The 21,747-nt window shown below is 47.2% G+C and overlaps 1 protein-coding gene across 1 annotated transcript in view; it reads left to right on the forward strand.

Moving 5' to 3' along the window:
* msh4 (mutS homolog 4) overlaps positions 1–21,445 on the forward strand; it is a 69,361-nt gene extending 47,916 nt beyond the window's left edge. The window contains exons 19-25 of the mRNA XM_067990848.1: positions 4,787–4,911; positions 6,034–6,234; positions 7,812–7,930; positions 12,402–12,530; positions 18,640–18,814; positions 20,208–20,296; positions 21,251–21,445. Of these exons, the coding sequence (XP_067846949.1) occupies positions 4,787–4,911; positions 6,034–6,234; positions 7,812–7,930; positions 12,402–12,530; positions 18,640–18,814; positions 20,208–20,296; positions 21,251–21,445 (1,033 nt within the window). The remainder of the gene's footprint in view (positions 1–4,786; positions 4,912–6,033; positions 6,235–7,811; positions 7,931–12,401; positions 12,531–18,639; positions 18,815–20,207; positions 20,297–21,250) is intronic.
* The last annotated feature ends 302 nt before the right edge of the window (positions 21,446–21,747 follow it).

Consider the following 21,747-nt stretch of genomic DNA (forward strand, 5'->3'; position numbering starts at 1 on the left):
AGGATCTTGAGTCTGAAACTACTGTATTAAACTTAAATAAGGGCAATTATAAAGGAATGAGGGCGGAATTGGCTGGGTAAACAGGTTAGATGGTATGATGGTGGATAAGCAATGGCAAACATTTAAAAAGATATCTTACGACTCGTAACAAAAATATATCCCTGTGAGGAGGAAAGACTCCACAAGAAGGGTGAACCAACCATGGCTAACTAAGGAAGTAAAGGATGGTATCAGGTTAAAAGTAAAAGCATACAACATGGCAAAGATTACTGGTGAGCCCGAAGATTGGGAAAACTTTAAAAACCAGCAAAGGATGACTAAAAGAATAATAAAGAGGGAGAAAATAAATTATGAGAGTAAACTAGCAAGAAATATAAAAACTGACAGTAAAAGCTTCTACAAGTATATAAGAAGGAAGAGGGTAGCTAAAGTAAACATTGGTCCCTTAGAGGATGAGACTGGGGAAATAATAATGGAAAATAAGGAAATGGCAGAGGAATTGAACAGATATTTTGTATCTGTCTTCACAGTAGAAGACACTAATAATATACCAATAATAGTAGAAAATCAAGGGGAAAAGGGGAGGGAGGAACTAAAAACAATCACTATCACTAGAGAAAAAGTACTAGGTAAACTAATGGGTCTAAAGGCTGACAAGTCCCCTGGACCTGATGGCTTGCATCCGAGGGTCTTAAAGGAAGTGGCTACAGAGATAGTGGATGCATTGGTTGTAATCTTCCAGAATTCACTAGATTCTGGAAAGGTCCCAGCGGATTGGAAAACCGCAAACGTAATGCCCCTATTCAAGAAGGGAGTGAGACAGAAAGCAGGTAACTATAGACCAGTTAGCCTAACGTGGGGAAAATGCTCGAATCCATTATTAAGGAAGTAGTAGCAGGACATTTGGAGACTCATAATACAATCAAGGAGAGTCAACATGGTTTTATGAAGGGGAAATCATGTTTGACAAATTTATTAGAGTTCTTTGAGGAAGTAACGAGCAGGGTGGATAAAGGGGAACCAATGGATGCAGTATATTTGGATTTCCAAAAGGCATTCGATAAGGTGCCACATAAAAGATTACTGCACAAGATAAGAGCTCATGGTGTTGGGGGTAATATACTGGCATGGATAGAGGATTGGCTAACTAACAAAACAAAGAGTCGGGATAAAAGGGTTATTTTCAAAATGGCAATCTGTAACTACCGGGGTGCCGCAGGGCTCAGTGTGGGGCCTCAACTATTTACAATATATATCAACGACTTGGATGAAGGAACAGAGAGTGTCTTGTGGCCAGATTTGCTGATGATACAAAGATAGGTGGAAAAGCAAGTTGCGATGAGGACACAAAGGCCCCGATATTACCAGGGTGGCAGCGGGGGGGGGGGGGGGTGGGGACTGGGCGTGTGGGTAACGCACCCAGTGAAATCGGTCCGTTCCCCACCTGATTGCGGGTAAATTGAAGGCACTTACAGTGGCTTCCGGGTTTCCCGTCGTCAACCTGTGCAGTGGGTGGACTGCGCACCCGCATCACAGGCTGTCAGCTGGAGGAGCTCTCCTTAAAGGGGCAGTCCTCCAATGCTGCTCCTGCTTCAACCAACCAAAAGTACAGAATGGAGCAGCCCAGGGGAAAGGCTGCTCCCAGATTTACCGATGCCTCACGCCAGGTATTACTGGATGGGGTGAGGAGGAGGAGGAGGGAGATTTTCCACCCAGCGGATGGGAGGAAGTGGCCTGCCTCTGCCACCAAGAAGGCATGGCTTGAGGTGGCAGAGGAGGTCAGCACTAGCAGCAATGTCTCCCGCACCTGGATCCAGTGCAGGAAGTGCTTCAACGACCTAATTAGGTCAGCCAAAGTGAGTACACTTATTCTCCTGCACGCCATCTTCCACATCACTGCCCCCACCCCACAACTCTTTCTGCACTGCCAACACTACTCTATCACATTACTCCTCACAGCCACTCAAACCTCATCCTCAATTTACCTGCACTTATTCACCTCCACAGTACTCATCCCACCACTACCACTCAACCCAGTCCTCATACAATGTCATGGCTCTGTCTCATACTCACCCTCTGATGCATCTCTTTCACCGTCAGCCTCACCCAAACAAATGCATTCAGCAGTTGGCCACGTCATCATCCCTCACTCGCCTCTCTACTCTCTCCCCTTATAGGAGAAGAGAGCCCAGAATGCACAGGAGAGGGCAAAGACCGGAGGGGGGCCACAACATCAGGTCGTCCTCACGGACGCGGAGCAGGAGGCTCTTGAATTTAGCTGCACAATCGAGTGCCTATCCATTGGGGACGCCGAGACTGCCACCCAACAAACAGCTGGTGACAGAACTTTAACATTCAGCACTCACAGTAGCAAATGATGTTAACATGCTTTGCCATCTTCAGCACCTCAACATCTGTCATCATGTTTAATATTGCCTTCTATTCTCTTACAGGGCCTTCAGCGAATGCTGTGACGGCAGAGGGCGATTCCTCAGAGGATCTGCCGGCCTCTGAGGGGGCACCGTCATATCTGAGCGAGCCATCCACCGGCGCAGATACACATACCTCGGTTAGTTGGGGTTGCACATGGTGAGTCACCACACACGTGAGCACGAGCATACTCTGGTGGCAGGGGCAGCTGTGGAGAGTCTGCCTCAGTGGAAGCATTCTTCTCCAGGCTCTGCTCAGCTGGACACAGATGCTGAATCCTTGTGGCCATCCTTTAAAAGGAGAATGATCGAGGGGCAGCAGCACATTTGCGAGGTTCTGGAACAGGTGCCACGCGCACTCTCCACAATCCCTGCTGCAGCCACAGGGGAAACATCACGTAGGAGTACTCGTAAGCGTAAGGCGAAGGTTTTGTGAGCACAAAGGGGATGCACAAGGGTGTTTGACGGTTTGTCATGTTTTTTTATTCATATTTGATTTTTGTTAATAGCACATTAAATATGATCATTGTCACCACCACTGCCACGTCTTGGCCATTCTTGACTGGCTTGTGTAGTAAGTCCCTTTCATGAGGTTCACCATGAACACCCACACTTGATGCCACCCATTGGGTCACCCTACAGTGCGTGTATGTGTAGTTGCATGACTATTTTGTGCAGGTGCCTGTGGTGCAGCACTGTGTTGTGTTGCGGAGGTGGATGCGTGCCTGGCGAGGCTGGTGATGTTGCTCGTCCTCGGATGAAGTGATGAATGCAGCCATGGCGCCCCCTCATCCTGGCGGTGTGAGTTTGAGGGGGTCCGCAAAGTAGGTAAATGTGTTTGCACAGCAGAGTTTAGGGTATAAATTAATAATTTTGAGTGGAAAGACAAAGGTGTTGCAGTCAAAACTTTGTCTGAAGTGACAGAGTGCCCTGCTGCAATAAATGAGGTTTCCCCCCCCACAACGGTCAAATAATCCTTTGCATCTCCCACTGGCTGCTGACTGAAACACGTCTGCTCCAACAGGGAGTGTTTCCCACAGCACGGGAAACACGCTGAAGATCCTTCAAAATTGCACCCCTGCCAAAATCTCCACTCAATGAGGTCTGTCAAGTACTTAAAGTATCTAACTAACTATCTAAAGCAGCATCACGCTGGCTTTAATTGCCGGCGGGAGTCCTGCATGTGGGAGCTGCATGCGCACCCGAACGCGTCACTGAGGAACCTGGAAGTCAGCGGGTTGGAGCCGGGCTCCGAACCCGCTCCGGGATTCTGCCATTTTAGGAGCCCCCCCCCCCGCCCCTAACGTACCCGTTCGGCCATCGGAAAATCGGCCCCAAAGCGTCTGCAAAAGGATATTGACAGGTTAAGCGAATGAGCAAAAATTTGGCAGATGGAATATAATGTGGGAAAATATGAAGTCATCCACTTTGGGAGGAAAAATAAAAAAGCAAAATATTATTTGAATGGAGAAATACTACAAAATGCTGCGTTACAGAGGGATCTGGGTGTCCTCGTACATGAAACACAAAAAGTCAACCTACAGGTGCAGCAGGTAATCCGGAAGGCAAACGGAATATTGGCCTTTAATTCTAGGGGGATGGAGTATAAAAGCAGGGAAGTCATTCTACAACTGTACAGGGTGCTGGTGAGACCACAACTGGATTACTGCGTACAGTTCTGTGCCCTTACTTAAGGAAGGACATACTTGAATTGGAGGCAGTTCAGAGAAGGTTCACTAGATTGATTCCGGGTATGGAAGGGTTGTCTTATGAGGAAAGATTGAACAGGTTGGGTCTATACTCATTGGAGTTTAGAAGAATGAGAGGAGATCTTCTTGAAAGATACAAGATTCTGAGGGGACTCGATAGGGTAGATGCTGAGAGGATGTTACCCCTCATGGGGGAATCTAAAACTAGGGGGCATAGTCTCAGAATAAGGGGTTGCCTTATTTGGAAATGAGGAGGAATTTCTTCTCCCAAAGGGTCGTGAATCTTTGGAATTCTTTACCCCAAAAAGCTGTGGAGGCTGAGTCATTGAATACATTCAAGGCTGAGTTAGACAAATTTTTGATCAGCAAGGGAGTTAAAGGATATGGGGAAAGGGCGGGAAAGTGGAGTTGAGGTAAAAATCATATCATCCATGATCTCATTAAATGGCGGAGCAGGCTCGAGGGGCCAAATGGCCTACTCCTGCTCCGATCTCTTATGGTCTTATAGTTGACTAGATTAGTATTATCTTAGTATTCCGGCAGTGTGTTTTCTGCTACTCATTTTTCACGACCCAATAATTAAGAATACTCATGTTGCTGACCTTAACCCAAACGTAATCATTTTCTTTGTCTCTTGTCTTTCTCCAGGGTGGTTTGCAAACTCCTGAGTGAGATCTACAAACACATCCATTGCCTGTACAAGCTGTCTGATGCGGTCTCCATGTTGGACATGTTGCTATCCTTCGCACACACCTGCACGCTTTCTGACTATGGCAAGGGTTTTTTTTGTTGTTGTTTGTATTGTAAATAGTAGTGTGCAAAATAAGTGTAAGAGAAACAAACTCAACTTACTATAATTTTCGGACAAATGAGCAATTGTGCACAAATTCAATCGTAATCGGATTTCTGACAATTAACTGTACGGTGCTTCTGTTTCTGTTACGTTTTCGAAAAATGATGATTCAATAATAATGATTTTTAATGTAATTTCTGACCTCCCTCCTGAAGGCGTTGGCTCATGCTGTATGATTCCATGCATGTCAGGCACCCTCTGGTATCTAGTCCTAATTGCCACTCTTCATATGTGAGCCTGGACAGTGAGTGTGGGCAAGCTATTAGACTGCAGGAGGGTATCACAGTCAAACCTTAACTTGCTCTCTGATACTCACACTTGTGCTCATTAGAGAACAATCAGGAGTGGAAACTGTGGCTGTTGTTTCCTGTCCCAGCCCTGGGATGCTGAAGCCAATTGTAGGACCCCAACCCTGGCCTGGAACATGAGGCCATTCAGCCCCTCAAGCCTGCTCCGCATTCAGTTAGATCGTGCCAGATCGGCACCTTAGTTCCATTCACCCGCCTTTGCACCATATTCCTCGATACCCTTACCCAACAAAGATCTTATCGATCTCAGTCTTAAAAGCTCCAATTGTCCCCCTGCCTCCACAGCTACAGCCTGAAAGGGTGGTGGAAGCAGATTCTGTAGAAACTTTCAAAAGGGGAATTGGATAAATACATGAAGGGGAAAAAAATTGCAGGGCTGTGGGGAAAGAGTGGGACTAATTGGATAGCTCTTTCAAAGAGCTGGCACAGGAACGATGGGTCGAATGGCCTCCTCCTGTGCTATGTGATTCTATGACAAGGAACTGATTAGATGTGCATTTGAATGTCTGCTCCGACCTTAGCAATTTTCGGCAATTAATAATTATGAGGGTAGTAACATTCTGTACAGATATGTTGTTGCTCATGGGTTTTCCCGATCGGCCATCGTTAACTTCAGTGGAAGATGGGCGGAAACCCTCTTATGTGTCTATCTGGGGTTTTGGCACCTTTGGGAAATTCACAGAGTTAATATCAAAATCCGGCCTGGTTTTTTCACTTTTTTTGTTTTGTTTTAGTTCGTCCGGAGTTCACTGACACCTTGGCTGTTAAGCAGGGGCGACACCCTATTCTTGAAAAGATATCGATGGAGAAACCTGTGGCCAACAACACCTACATCTCCGATGGGAACAACTTCATCATCGTCACTGGGCCCAACATGAGTGGGAAGTCAACCTATCTGAAACAAATTGCTCTGTGTCAGATTATAGCACAGATTGGTGAGTAGGAGCTCCGCGGGGGTGAAATTAGACATGGGGAGGGGGTGCAAAACAGGCTCGAATCGCAATATCGGGTGGGGACTGTGACGGGCGGGGGGAGGGTATAACGGGCGACCCATGTGATACCACCTGTGATGATTGGTGTCCAGACTTGGACATAATATCGCTGCTCCTTCATCATGGCTGGGTCAGTGTGCTGGGATTCCCTGATTAACACCTTTATGGGAGCCCCATCACTACAAGGACTGCAGCGAATCACCACCAGCTTCTCAAGGTAACCGGGGGGCGTGTGTCACCCACATTCCAAAAACAAATAATGATAAAAAGTTTTTAAAAATTTAAATTACAACTTTCAAGATCCTGGGTACATTTACTTCTTGTGTGTGAAGTTAAAGTAACATTTTTCTAAACTATCATTAGAAATCATTTTCTCCTAACTTCATGTGTCCCCCCTGTTTACCCGCCAATAAATTATATTTTTAAAAATCTGAAAACACTGGTATGTGAAGGCCATGATATTCCAAGAATTTCAATGAGTTGAACTGAGGAAATTTATTGTGTTTTGAATTGGAATATCAAAGAGCGAGAGAATTAAGTGAAATACACAGCAGGGTGGAGGAGCATGTTGACTGACGTTCCTAGCAAGTTATTTAGCAAATAGTTTTCACATTGACTGGTACACTGAACATTCAGTCATTTTAATACTTGGCTGTATGGGGGGCATTCACTCAAATGCAGAGCGGGCGATTAAAAGATTAAGGGTTTGAAATTCTTAACTGAAGAGTTTTTTTTCTTTTAATTTTCTCCCCACTGCCTCTCTTCAAGGCACTGTCTTGCGCAACAAGCCATTCTTCATACATGAGCTAAGCTAGCAAGTGTTTGAATACTATTCCACCAGGAGGTGAAAGGGCATCACAGTCAAACCCCCACCCTGCCCTCTCCTGACATCCAGCCTGCACACTTTGCATCAGGAGTCACTGCACCTTTTTTGTTAAGCAGGTCGCAAAGGTAGACAAAGAAATTTCCTACAAATGCATTTAATGTTTTCGAAGCTAATCTCTCTAAAAAAGAGGAAGCTGTGGGCTGACCTGATAGAGGCCTTTAATATTATGAAAGGGTTTGATAGAGTAGATGTAAGGAAGATGTTTCCTCCACATGTTGCGGGGGTGGGGGGGGGACAAAACTAGGGGCCATAAATGTAAGATAGTCACTAATAAATCCAATAGGGAATTCAGGAGAAACTTCTTTACTCAGAGAGTGGTTCGAATGTGGAACTCGCCACCACAAGGAGTAGCTGAGGTGAATAGTGTAGATGCATTTAAGGAGCTGCCAGATAAACACATGAGGGAGAAAGGAATAGAAAGACATGGTAATAGGTTCAGATGAGGAGGGGTGGGAGGAGGCTCGTGTGGAGCATAAACACCGGCATAGACCGGTTGGGCGGAATGGCCTGTTTCTGTGTTGCAAATACTATGTAATTCACATAATTCTAAAAGAAAGTGTAAATGTATATTCGCTCTGAGGAATCTGGAGAAATCGGAGGAGCGATAAACAAGTTGCCCTTTTTTCCCTGCTAGGTTCCTTCGTTCCAGCCGAGTATGCCTCGTTCCGAATAGCCGATCAGATCTTTACCAGGATAGGTGTAGATGATGACATTGAAACCAACTCATCGACCTTTATGAAGGAGATGAAAGAGGTGCAAAACCTTTTTTTTAAAGGAGAATATTAAAATATCCTGTTGATGATAATTAACGTTTATTGTGGAAAGTGTTAAGACAAAAGAACGTAAGCAATAGGAGTAGGAGTATGCCAGATCCCTATATAATTGCAGCAAAACTTCCTTACTCTCATACTCCAACCCCCTTGCAATAAAGGGTAATATACCATTTGCCTTCCTAATTGCTTGCTGTACCTGCATGTTAACTTTCTGTGATTCGTGTACAAGGACACCCAAATCCCTCTGAACCAACATTTCTTAGTCTCTCACCTTTTAAAAAATATTCTACTTCTCTATGCTTCCTACCAAAGTGCATAATTTCACATTTCCCCACATTATACTCCATCTGCCACCTGTAGTCTATTTGAATCTCAGTTCAATTGTTCGAGACTGACTCCATAATGGTTAATAGCCATATGACTTTATTTAGTACAATAAGAATCAATACCGTACAGTATTGAAGCAGTAGTTTACAAAGCACAATTGAGAATTATATCAACCAGTTGTCCTTTGGCTAGAAGCCTCGACTCCATTCCACGTTCCCTCATACACGTACTCTCGTTCTCATTTACCTGCTAGGTACCTTTTTTCTGTCCTCTATAACTTGACTCTAGAAAGGGGTCTCTCTTTTATGCTACATTTGGGGGACGGCACAGGGGCTGTTACTGACACAGGTGTTTACCCTATCGGGATCTTTCTAAAGGGCGAGGTGGCCAATGAGGCGTTGTGTATCTCTTTAGACAAAGGAAGAAGAGTCAGCCCACTTATCTTTACATTTCGTGGGCAAGGGGTGATTGAGTGGCTGTCAAAATGTCATACCCTCTGGTTGACCAATCATAGGCTTCCAATTTAGCTTGTTCTAACTTCTCTTCAAGGCCGAAGCCGGCAGCTTGGATCTATTATCTTTATTTTTAATTAATTCATGGGATGTGGGCGTCGCTGGCAAGGCCAGCATTTATCCCCCATCCCTAATTGCCCTTGAGCAGGTGCTGGTGAGCTGCCATCTTGAACCGCTGCAGTCCGTGTGGTGAAGGTTCTCCCACAGTGCTGTTAGTTAGGGAGTTCCGGGATTTTAACCCAGCGACGATGAAAGAACGGCGATATATTCCCAAGTCAGGATGGTGTGTGACTTGAGGGGAACGGGCAGGTGATGGTGTTCCCATGCACCAGCTGCCCTTGTCCTTCTAGGTGGTAGAGGTCGTGGGTTTGGGAGGTGCTGTCAAAGAAGCCTTGGCGAGTTGCTGCATTGCATTTTGTAACTGGTACACACTGCAGCCATGGTGTACCAATGGTGGAGGGAATGAATGTTTAAGGTGGTGGATGGGGTGCCAATCAAGTGGGCTGCTTTGTCCTGGATGATGTCGAGTTTCTTGAGTGTTGTTGGAGCTGCACTCATCCAGGCGAGTGGAGAGTATTCCATCACACTCCTGACTTGTGCCTTGTAGCTACAGTATTTATGTGGCTCACCGAGTTAAGTTTCTGGTCAATGGTGACCCCCAGGATGTTGATGGTGGAGGATTCGGCGATGTTAATGCCTTCGATTGTCAAGGGGAGGTGGTTAGTCTCTCTGATGTTGGAGATGGTCGTTGCCTGGCACTTGTCTGGTGCGAATGTTACTTGCCATTTATCAGCCCAAGGCTGGAGGTTGTCCTGGTCTTGCTGCATGCGGGCAGCGACAGCTTCATTACCTGAGGGGTTGCGAATGAGACAGGGTTAATTAATAATCTCACAGTAAGAGATCGTCTGGGGAAGAGTGATCATAATATGATAAAATTTCACATTGAGTTTGAGAGTGATGTACTTAAGTCCGAAACTAGAGTCTTAAAGTTAAATAAAGCCAATTACATAGGTAAGAGGGACGAGTTGGCCAAGGTAGATTGGGAAATGGTTGAAAAGCAATGGTAAACATTTAAAGAAATATTTCAGTATTCTCAACAAATATACATTCCATTGAGAAATAAAAACTCCATGGGAAAAGTGATCCACCCGTGGCTAACTAAAGAAGTTAAGGATAGTATCAGATTAAAAGAAGAGGCCTATATAATGTTGCCAAGAGGGGTAGTAAGCCTGAGGATTGGGAGAGTTTTAGAAATCAGCAAAGGACGACCAAAAAATTGATGATAAGAGAGAAAACAGAATATGAAAGTAAACTAGCAAGAAATATAAAAACGGATTGTAAGAGCTTCTACAAGTAGGTAAAAAGGAAGAGAGTAGCAAAAGTAAACGTTGGTCCCTTAGAGGCTGAGACAGGAGAAATTATAATGGGGAATCAGGAAATGGCAGATGTGTAGAACAAATATTTTGTATCTGTCTTCACAGTAGAAGACACAAGAAACATACCAGAAATAGTGGGGAAACAAAGGATCTGCTGAGAGTGAAGAACTTAAAGTAATTAATATCAGTAGAGAAAAAGTACTTGAGAAACTAATGGGACTAAAAGCTGATAAATCCCCTGGGCCTGATGGCCTACATCCGAGGGTTCTAAAAGAGGTGGCTGCAGAGATAGTGGATGCATTGGTTATGATCTTCCAAAATTTCCTACATTCTAGAACGGTCCCAGTGGATTGGAAGGTACCAAATGTGACCCTGCTATTCAAGAAAGGAGGGAGAGAGAAAACAGGGAACTACAGGCCAGTTAGCCTGACATCAGTCGTCAGGAATATGCTAGAATCCATTATTAAGGAACTGGTAACAGAGCACTTGGAAAATCATAATATGATTAGGCAGAGTCAACATGGTTTAATGATTAGAATGGGCACCTGGTTGTTCTTCGAGCCGGCGCAGACACAATGGGCCGAATGGCCCCCTTCTGTGCTATGGAAAGGGAAATCGTGTTTGACAAACCTATTAGAGTTTTTTGAGGATGTAACTAGCAGGGTAGATAAAGGGGAATCAGTGGATGTCATATATTTGGATTTTCAAAAGGCATTCGATATGGTGCCACATAAAAGGTTGTTACTCAAGATAAGGGTTCATGGGGTTAGGGCTAATATATTAGCATGGATTAAGGATTGGTTAACGGACAGAAAACAGAGAGTAGGAAGATACAGCTCATTTTCGGGTTGGCAGGCTGTAACTAGTGGGGTGCCGCAAGGATCAGTGCTTGGGCCTCAGCTATTTACAATCTATATTAATGACTTAGAAAAAAGGACCGCGTGTAATGTATCCAAGTTTGTTGACGGTACAAAGCTAGGTGGGAAAGTAAGCTATGTGGAGGACACAAAGAGTCCGCAAAGGGATGTAGACAGGTTAAGTGAGTGGGCAAGAAGGTGGCAGATGGAGTATAATGTGGGGAAGTGTGAGGTTATTCACTTTGGTAGGAAAAATAGAAAAAGCAGAATATTTTTTAAATGGTGAGAAACTATTAAATGTTGGTGTTCAGAGGGATTTGGATGTCCTTGTACATGAAACACAGAAAGTTAACATGCAGGTACAGCAAGCAATTAGGAAGGCAAATGGTATGTTGGCCTTTATTGCAAGGGGTTTGGAGTATGAGAGTAAGGAAGTCTTGCTGCAATTGTACAAGGGTTTGGTGAGACCTCACCTGGAGTACTGTGAACAGTTTTGGTCTCCTTACCTATAAGGAAGGATATACTTGCCTTAGAGGCGGTGCAACGAAGGTTCACTAGATTGATTCCTGGAATGAGAGGGTTGTCCAATGAGGAAAGATTGAGTGGAATGGACCTATACTGTCTGGAGTTTAGAAGAATGAGAGCTGATCTCATTGAAACATATAAGATTCTACGAGGGCTTGACAAGGTAGATGCTGAGAGGCTGTTTCACCTGGCTGGAGAGTCTAGAAGCAGGGGACATAGTCTCAGGATAAGGGGTCGGCCATTTAGGACTGAGATGAGGAGGAATTTCTTCACTCGGAGGGTTGTGAATCTTTGGAATTCTCTACCCCAGAGGGCTGTGGATGCTCAGTCGTTGAGTATATTCAAGTCTGAGATCAACAGATTTTTGGCTCTAAGGGAATCAAGGGATAGGGGGATCAGGAGGGAAAGTGGAGTTGAGGTCGAAGATCAGCCATGATCTATTGAATGGTGGAGCAGGCTCGAGGGGCCATATGGCCTACTCCTGTTCCTATTTCTTATGTTCTTATGAGGAGAAAGGAATAGAAGATTATGCTGATAGGGTGTGATGAAGAGAGGTGGGAGGAGGCTCGTGTGGAGCATAAACACCGCCATAGACTAGTTGGGCCGAATGGCCTCTTTCTATGCTGTACATTCTATGTAATTCTATGTAAACCGCTTTGCAGCAACACAAAGTGACAGTATAACTGTACACTTATCCCTGAAATCAGACTGGTCACCTCTCTCTGAAACCGCCAGTGTACCAGTATCTATGTTATATTTAAACAACTTAGGATTCTGTCAGACAATAGCTAAGAGTCATGTATTTTTGTTATTGGGTGATTGTTAAAAGATAAATTGTGCTTCTTATCTTACAGATAACATACATCATGCACAATGTCACTGATAAATCTTTCATTATAATTGATGAATTGGGTAGAGGGACCAGTACTGAGGAAGGCATTGGTATCTGCCATGCAGTCTGTGAATTCCTGCTCAGTTTCAAGGTAAAAGTTTTGGTCATTAAGATGTTTAAAAGGAAGAAATACTTGCATTTATATTTTCATGACGTCCCAAAGCACTTTACAGCGAATGAAGTACTTTTTGAAGTGTAGTCACTGTTGTAATGTAGGATACGGGTTAGCCAATTTGCGCACAGCAAGATCCCACAAACAGCAATATGATAATCAGATAATCTGGACCAGGACGAACTCCCCAGCTCTTCTTCAAAAATTGCAATGGGATCTTTTACATCCACCTGAGAGGGCAGACAGTTTAACGTCTCATCTGAAAGACAGCACCTCCGACAGTGCAGCACTCTCAGTACTGCACTGGAAGGGGCAGCCTGGATTATGTGATTAAGGGGCCGATTTTCAGATGGCCGAGCGGGTGCGTTGGGGGCGGGGATGCTCCGAAAATGGTGGAATCCCGGAGCAGGTCCGGAGTCCGGCTCCAACCCGTTCACTTCCAGGTTCCCCAATGACGTGTTCGGGTGCGCCGCAGCTCCCGCATGCGGGACTCCCACTGGCAATTGAAGCCGGCGGGATGATAATTTAAATATTTATTTAGATACTTGAGGTACTTGACAGACCTTATTGACTGGAGATTTTGGCAGGGGTGCAACTTTGAAGGATCCTCAGCGTGTTTCCTGTGCTGTGGGAAACACTCCCTGTTGGAGCAGACGTGTTTCAGTCAGCAGCCAGTGGGAGATGCAAAGGATTCTTTGACAGGTGGGGAGAAAACCTCATTTATTGCAGCAGGGCACTCTGTCACTTCAGACAAAGTTTTGGCTGCAACACCTTTGTCTTTCCACTCAAAATTATTAATTTATACCCTAAACTCTGCTGTTCAAACACATTTACGTACTTTGCGGACCCCCTCAAACTCACACCGTCAGGATGGTGGGGGGGGCGCATGGCTGCATTCATCACTTCATCCGAGGACGAGCAACATCATCAGCCTCACCTGGCACGCCGTCCACCTCTGCCACATGGATCTGCACAACACAGTGCTGCGCCACAGGCACCTGCACAACAGCAGGGAGGGCAACAACAGAGAGAGCAGCGTTGCAGGAGGCACTACCCTCCGCCACAGGGTCTACAGACCGAGGCTCAGCTTCCTGGACCTCTCTGAGGAGCAGTGCGTACGGAGGCTCAGAGTCAGTCGCCAGGTAGTCGCGGACATCTGCAGCCTCCATGCCGAGCTGCTCCCAGCTGGCCCGAGCAGCATCTTCTTACCTGTCGCTGTCAATGTCACCACTGCCCTCAACTTCTTCGCCTCTGGATCGTTCCAGGGTGCCACCGGGGACATCGCCGGGGTCTCTCAGTTGTCTGCACACAAGTGCATAAGGCAGGTCACCGATGGCTTGTTTCACCGATGGCGTGGATGACCTTAGCCAGACGGAGAGGGCAGTGGGATTCCACACTGTGGCTGGCTTCCCACGGGTGCAGGGGGTAATCAATTGCACCCATATAGCAATACGAGCACCTCCACACGAGCCAGGACTGTTCATCAACAGGAAGGGCTATCACTCCATCAACACTCAGCTCATCTGTGACCACCGCAAGAGATTCCTTCACGTGTGCGCCAGATACCCTGGCAGCTGCCATGATTCCTTCATCCTTCGGGAATCCAACATCCCGCCCCTCTTCCACGCACCGCACGCCCGCAAGGGCTGGCTCCTCGGGGACAAGGGACACCCCCTGCACACGTGGCTCATGACACCTCTGAGGAACACCACCACCGATATAACGACAGCCACATCGCTACCATGTGTACTATTGAGCATGCTATAGGGCTGCTTCAGGTGCCTTTATCGTTCTGGGGGAGCGCCTCAATATGCACCAGACAGAATGGGACGCATTATAGTCGTCTGTTGTGCCCTGCACAACATGGCACAACAGAGAGGGGTGCCGCTGGAGGAGGCCCCATCCACATCTGCCACCCACATTGAGGAGGAGGAGGAGAAGGAGGCAGAGGAGGAGGAGCAACCTATGGGCAGAACAGCGGCTCACCTGGCTGCTCGTGAGGCCAGGGAGTCACTGATATGTGAACGGTTCTCCCAACATCAGACAGTGTGAAGAGTCCAGTCCTCACCACCTGGACAGAGGAACGGCCACACCAGCCCCCTCCCCCGCCCCATACACAAAATAGTCATGCAACTACATATACACTCACTGTAGAGTGACCCAATGGGTGGCATCAAGTGTGGGTGTTCATGGTGAACCTCATGAAAGGGACTTATTGCACAAGCCAGTCAAGAATGGCCAAGATGTGGCAGTAGTGGTGACAATAATAATATTTAATGTGGGTTGAACAAAAATCAAATATAAATAAAAAACATGACAAACCATCAAACACCCTTGTGCATCCCTTTTCTGCTCACAAAACCTTTGCCTTACGCTTCCGACTACTTCTACGTGGTGCTTCCTCTGTGGCTGCAGCAGAGGTAGTGGCAGGTTGCTCTTGTTCATGCCCTGACCAATTAGGCCTACGCCCTCTGGGTTTCGGTGCCCTTGAGGGCCCCTCCAAAGACTGCTCCACCTGCACCTGTGCAGCGGCAGACTCGACCACCTGGAGAGGAGGCAGCAATGCAGGTACTGGTTGAGAGGGGGGTAACGGGTGAGACGTGGCATCCCCACTTCCATGTCCCCTTTCGCCATCATCCCTCTCCTGGGCCAGGCCCACATTACTCCTACCACCCTGCTGGACGACAGTTTGGAGGACATGTGTGAAGCCTTGTAAGGCCAGTGCTAATGTATCTGCCTGCTTATTTAAGGCGCAGAAAGTTGCTCACCCTGAGTCCGAAGGGCCGCTGTCATGGCCTCAATGGACTCATTGGTGAGCCGTGCTTGAAGCTCGATGGAGGCTAGCCTTCCCTCCATCGCAGACATTCCTGCACTTACCCGCGACACTATCTCAGAGATGCCCTCACATCCCTGTGACAGTATCTCAGAGAACCCCTCCTGTAGCTGTGTCACCATTCCACTCATGCCGGACTTGGACTCCTCCATCCTCTGCACGATTGTGGAGAATGCGCGTGGCACCTGTTCCAGCTCCTCGCAAATGTGCTGCTGCCCCTCGATCATTCTCCTTTTAAAGGATGGCCCCCAGGGTTCAGCATCTGTGCTGAGCAGAGCCTGGAGAAGAATGCTTCCACTGAGGCGGACTCTCCACAGCTGCACCTGCCACCAGTGTCTGCTCATGCTCATGTGTGTGGTGACTCACCATGTGCAACCCCAACTAAGTGAGGACGGGGACCCACCGAGTTGTTTGTATCTGCACTGGTGGATGGCTCGCTCAGATGTGACGGTGCCCCCTCAGAGGCCGGCAGGTCCTCTGAGTAATCGCCCTCTGCCATCACTGCAGTCGCTGAAGGCCCTCTAAGAGAACAGAAGGCAATATTAAGCATGATGACAGATGTTGAGGTGCTGAAGATGGCAAGGCATGTTAACATCATTTGCTATTGTGAGTGCTGCATGTTAAAGTTCTGTCACCAGCCGTTTGTCGGGTGGCAGTCTTGGCGTCCCGCACTGCCAGGCACTCGAGGGTGCGGTTCAATTCAAGAGCCTCCTGCTCCGCGTCCGTGAGGACGACCTGATGTTGCGACCCCCCTCCAGTCTTCGCCCTCTCCCGTGCATTCTGGGCTCTCTTCTATAAGGGGAGAAAGTAGAGTGGCGTGAGTGAAGGATGGTCACGTGGCCAATCGCTGAATGCATTGGTTTGGGTGAGGCTGACCGTGAAAGAGATGCATCAGAGGGTGAGTGTGAGACAGAGCCATGAGATTGTATGAGGATTGGGTTGAGTGGTAATGGTGGGATGAGTACTGTGGAGGTGAGTAAGTGCAGGTAAGTTGAGGATGAGGTTTGAGTGGGTGTGAGGAGTGATGTGATATAGTAGTGTTGGCAGTGCAGAAGGAGTTGTGGGTTGGGGGCGGTGATGTGGAAGACGGAGTGTAGGAAAATGAGTAAGTGTACTCACTTTGGCTGACCTAATTAGGTCATTGAAGCGCTTCCTGCACTGGATCCAGGTGCAGGAGACGTTGCTGCTGCTGGTGACCTCCTCTGCCACCTCGAGCCAGGCCTTCTTGGTGGCAGAGGCAGGCCACTTCTTCCCGTCCACCGGGGGTAGGAGATCTCCCTCCTCCTCCTCACCCCATCCAGTAAGACCTGGAGTGAGGCATCATTAAACCTGGGGGCAGCCTTTCCCCTGGACTGCTCCATGGTGCTGTGTGGTTCTTTGCTGCAGGATCAGTCATTGGAGGACTTCCCCTTTAAGTAGAGCTCCTCCAGCTGACAGCCTGTGATGCGGGTGCGCAGTCCACCCACTGCGCAGGTTTCCGACACCCGGAAGCCATGTTAAGTGGCTTCAATTTACCTGCGATCGTGTGGGGAATGGACGGATTTCACTGGGCGGGTTACCCACGCGCCCAGTCGCCCCCCCACTGCCAACCCGCCTCTCTGGTAAAATTGGGGCCTAAGTCTCTGCAGGGGGAATATGATCCCATGACCTTCTAACTCAAAGGCAAGAGTGCTACCAACTGAGCCAGGGCTGACACTTATATTGGAGGATAAGTTGAAATAACATGTTACAGCAGGTTGTGTAGAGCAAATAATTTATTGCAGCAAATGGTTTGTTAAACTATTATTTTCACTACCTCCTCAAGGTCTTTTATACAAAACCGCAGCGCTTGGCAGCAGATTGCTCCAAGTGTCAGGTTGGTTCAGTCGGTAATATTCTCAACCGCATCAGAGAGAAGAATGTGGGTTAGAGCATCACTTCAGGACTTGAGCATCTAAATCAGGCTGACGCTCCCAGTAGCACTGAGAGAGAGCTGCGTTTTAGGCAGTGCCCATCCTTCGGATGAGATATTAAACCGAGACCCTGTCCGCTTGTTGCACTGGTTGAAGTGGATGTGAAAGATCCCACGGCACTATTGGAGGAAGAGCAAAGAGCTGTGGTTCCCTGCCCATATTGCTTCCTCAACGAAAAACAGATCAACTAGTTAAAGAAAGAAAGGACTTGCATTCATATCGCACATTTCACGACCTCAGGACGTCCCAAAGCGCATTAGCGCAATGAAGTACTTTTTGAAGTGTAGTCACTGTTGTGATGCAGCCAATTTGCACACAGCAAGATCCCACAAACAACGAGGGACAAATATTGGCCCAGGACACCGGGGAGACCTCCCCTGCTCTTCTGCTACCACTGAGTCACGGGCTGACGCAATTAATACTGCGATTAAGTTAATCAGCTTAGTTAATCATCTTGATCTAGCTATGTGCAAAATAACTGCTTTGTTTGCTGCATAACAACAGTCTGTGAACTTCAGAGTAATTCATTGTTTGTGAAGCAACTTTGGGGTGTCCCCAATAGATGTGATGAGCTAATGCAAGTATTTCCGTAACCTGTGATCGCTGTAGAAATGTGCGAGATGTTGTGCCATGTCAAATCACTCGCCCTGCTAGGAATTATTCTGGGTGCATTGTCCTCGATCATTAACCTTAGCGGAAATCTAAGCACGAGTATAAGGCAGATTTTCCAACTTTTCTCGCTAGTGTTATAAAGAAAGAACTTGCATTTAACGACCGCAGGATGTCCTAAAGCGTTTTACAGCCTGGACTTTTTTGAAGTGTAGTCACTGTTGTAATGTAGGAAATGCAGCAGACAATTTGCACACACCAAGGTCCCACAAACAGCAATGTGATAATGACCAGATCACCTGCTTTAGTGAGAGTGGTTGAGGGATAAATATTGGCTCGGACACCAGGGAGAACTCCCCAGCTTGTCTTCGAAATAGTGCCATGGAATTATTACATCCACCTGAGAGGGCAGACAGGGCCTCAGTTTATCATCTCATCTGAGAGACGGTCCCTCTGATAGTGCAGCACTCCCTCAGTACTGCACTGGGAGTATCAGCCTGGATTTTATGCTCAAGTCCCTGAAGTGGGACTCAAACCCATAACCTTCTGACTCAAAGGTGAGAGTGCTACCACTGAGCCACAGCATTATGAGCAGAGGGAAATATATATCCGCCATCACCAGATGTCTTTGCCAAGGTGGTTTGGTTTGAGGTTTGGTCAGTCGGAACAAACCCTTTGCTTTCTCTCCATTCAGGCATTCACACTGTTTGCCACTCACTTCCTGGAAGTCTGTCAGCTGGATGCTTTGTATCCCAACGTGGAAAACAACCACTTCGAAGTTCAGCACAATCGAAGCAACACTGGAAACTATAATAAGATCGTCTACACATACATTCTCTCCAAAGGTTACACCGAGGAGAAGAACTATGGTAAGGTACATTGCCGGACTCGCCATTCAGTCAGATCATCGCTGATCTATACTTAGGAACAGGAGTCGGCCATTCAGCCCCTCCAGCCTGCTCTGCCATTCAGTCAGATCATCGCTGCTCTGTACATAAGGGACAGGAGTCGGCCATTCAGCCCCTCCAGCCTGCTCTGCCATTCAGTCAGTTCATGGCTGATTTGTAGTGGAACATGCAGCAGGAAAATGTGCCCATTATTGTCTTGTCTCACACCAAGCGGAAATGCACAGCAACAAAGGAGAGGAGAAAAGTAAAGAAAATGATAAAGGGACTTAAGGCTCCAATGTAACAACTTCAGATTGCTGCAAAACCACTAACCAGGTTCAGAGCCCATCCACCACCTTAAACACCCACTCCCTCCACCACCTTAAACACCCCCTCCCTCCCCCACCTTAAACAGCCCCTCCCTCCCCCACCTTAAACAGCCCCTCCCTCCCCCACCTTAAACACCCCCTCCCTCCCCCACCTTAAACACCCACTCCCTCCCCCACCTTAAACACCCACTCCCTCCCCCACCTTAAACACCCACTCCCTCCCCCACCTTAAACACCCACTCCCTCCCCCACCTTAAACACCCACTCCCTCCCCCACCTTAAACACCCTCTCCCTCCCCCACCTTAAACACCCACTCCCTCCCCCAACATAAACACCCACATCCTCCCCCAACATAAATACCCACTCCCTCCAACATCAGTGCACTGTGGCTGCAGTGTGTTCTATCTACAGGATGCACAGTAGCATCTTGCCAAGGCTTCTTTGGCAGCACCTCCCAAACCCGCGACCTCCACCACCTGGAAGAACGAGGGCAGCAGGTGAATGGGAACACCGTTAACCTCCAGGTTCCCTTCCGAGTCACACACCATCCCTACTTGGACATATATCGGCCGTTCCTTCATTGTCGCTGGGTCAAAATCCAGGAACTCCCAACCTAACAGCTCTGTGGGAGAACCATCACCACATGGACTGCAGCGGTTCAAGAAGAAGGCCCATCACCACCTTCTCAAGGGGCAACTAGGGATGGGCAATAAATGCCGGCCTTGCCAGCGACACCCTCATCCCAAGAATGAATTTTAAAAAGTATTCACTTATTTGAGGGGGGGGTTAACCTAAACCAATTTGAAGAAGTAACACAGTGGTACAGGTAATAAAGATATTTTTGCAACTAAATTCACAGCCAGAGTTACTTCAGTGTTTAAATTTGTTTATTTCATATTCCGTGTAATCAGATATCGGTGGTAGTGTTTTAGTCAGAAAACTTTCGTGACCCATGAGCCCCAAATAACACTGCTGTGAATATACCAGATGCTGTATTATTCTCCTGTTGCTTAATGTCTTTTTCTTTGATTTTTTTTTGCGTGAGGTTTGAAAGCTGCTGAAGTTTCATCTCTTCCCCCGTCGATTGTACTCGACGCGAAGGAAATCACGTCTCACATCACCAGACAGATATGGGTAAGCACGATTAAAACCAGGGTTACAGAGCAATGTTTGTCGTTTAATAGATGGTACATCATGCGGGAAAATGATACACATCCTTTTATTTGCAATTACTGCGTAACAGAGATTGCAGATCAATGTATTGCAGTCAACATTGTAGAAAAATGTATGTGTCGAAATCACACTGTGGTATTACGGAGGCCAGAAATCCTCGGCATGCGAATTTCCTCCTCGGCCCCACCCCCTCTGACATCAGAGGCCGTGTTTGGGACAGATGGGGGAGTCCTGCCCACTCCAGGCCCCTGGTTGGGAGTTGGAGACGGGAAGGATTGTGAGCCGAGGCATCCCTAGATCCTGCCCTCGACGGGACTCCCTTCACCCAACTTACACCGCAGGAGCGCTGCTGGGACCGTGGAGTTATGGCCCCATAATGCACACAACTACATAATTTTACAATATCACCTAAGAGAATTCTTCTTCCTCTATCACCAGCACTCTGTCATGTGACTTAATGAGACTTGAGGACTGTCCTCCTCAATCAGTTTTCTTCCTGTCAGGTGATATGTATAATACCAGTGTATTCAGATCTGTACAAAATTATTCTGCGTGATAATGAACCCCCCCCCCCCCCCCCCCACCAATCATGGTCGAATGATGCCATGGGATCTTTTACATACACCTAAGAGGGCAGACAGAGCCTGGGTTTAACGTCTCATCTGAAGGATGGCACCTCTTAATAGTGCAGCACTCCCTCAGTATTGGTACTGGGAGTGTCAGCCTAGGTTATAGGCTCGATCGAGTCTCCGGATTGGGGACTTGAACCCACGACCTTCTGACTCAGAGGTGAGAGAGTGCTACCCATTGATCCACAGCCAACACGAAAGGCCGGTACGTTTGTGAATTGATATTAAATCTTTTAAGTACCCCAGTTGATTCTGTGATAATTCACTTGTTTTTGCTGAATTGTAGCGTAAACAGAGAAAGACTCCCGAGTCTCTGCAACGAAGAGCGATGCATCACCTGGCCACCAGACTAGTGCAGGCAGCAAGAAACTCCTGCCTGGACCCAGATCGTTTGCGGATGTACCTCATGGGTCTCAGGAAAAGGTATGAAGCAGACTGCCTCACAGCCAGGCAGTCTCCACAGACAGATATTTCCACCTGAGAACAATTTAGCTCCAAACAGTATAATGAGGCTGTTAATAACGTGACGTTTGAAAGCATTGTTGTTATTTGAAAAAGAAACATTGGGCCAGACTTTGCTGTCAAGATATGTGAGTTTAATGGCGCTTACCATTACTAATATGTAAATCGTCCAAGCAACTTGTGGTGAGGAAGAGATACCCTGTGAATCGCCACAAATTGCTGGACAATTTGTATCACTCCGCCGTTAGCCTCGCGAAAACGGCATCTCGCCCTCAACCTCCCCGTGAGTTTCATGAAATTGCTGCATTTGCACATTAATTG

The sequence above is a fragment of the Heptranchias perlo genome, chromosome 9 (assembly GCF_035084215.1).
Source record: "Heptranchias perlo isolate sHepPer1 chromosome 9, sHepPer1.hap1, whole genome shotgun sequence".
In the NCBI taxonomy this organism is placed as follows: domain Eukaryota; kingdom Metazoa; phylum Chordata; class Chondrichthyes; order Hexanchiformes; family Hexanchidae; genus Heptranchias; species Heptranchias perlo.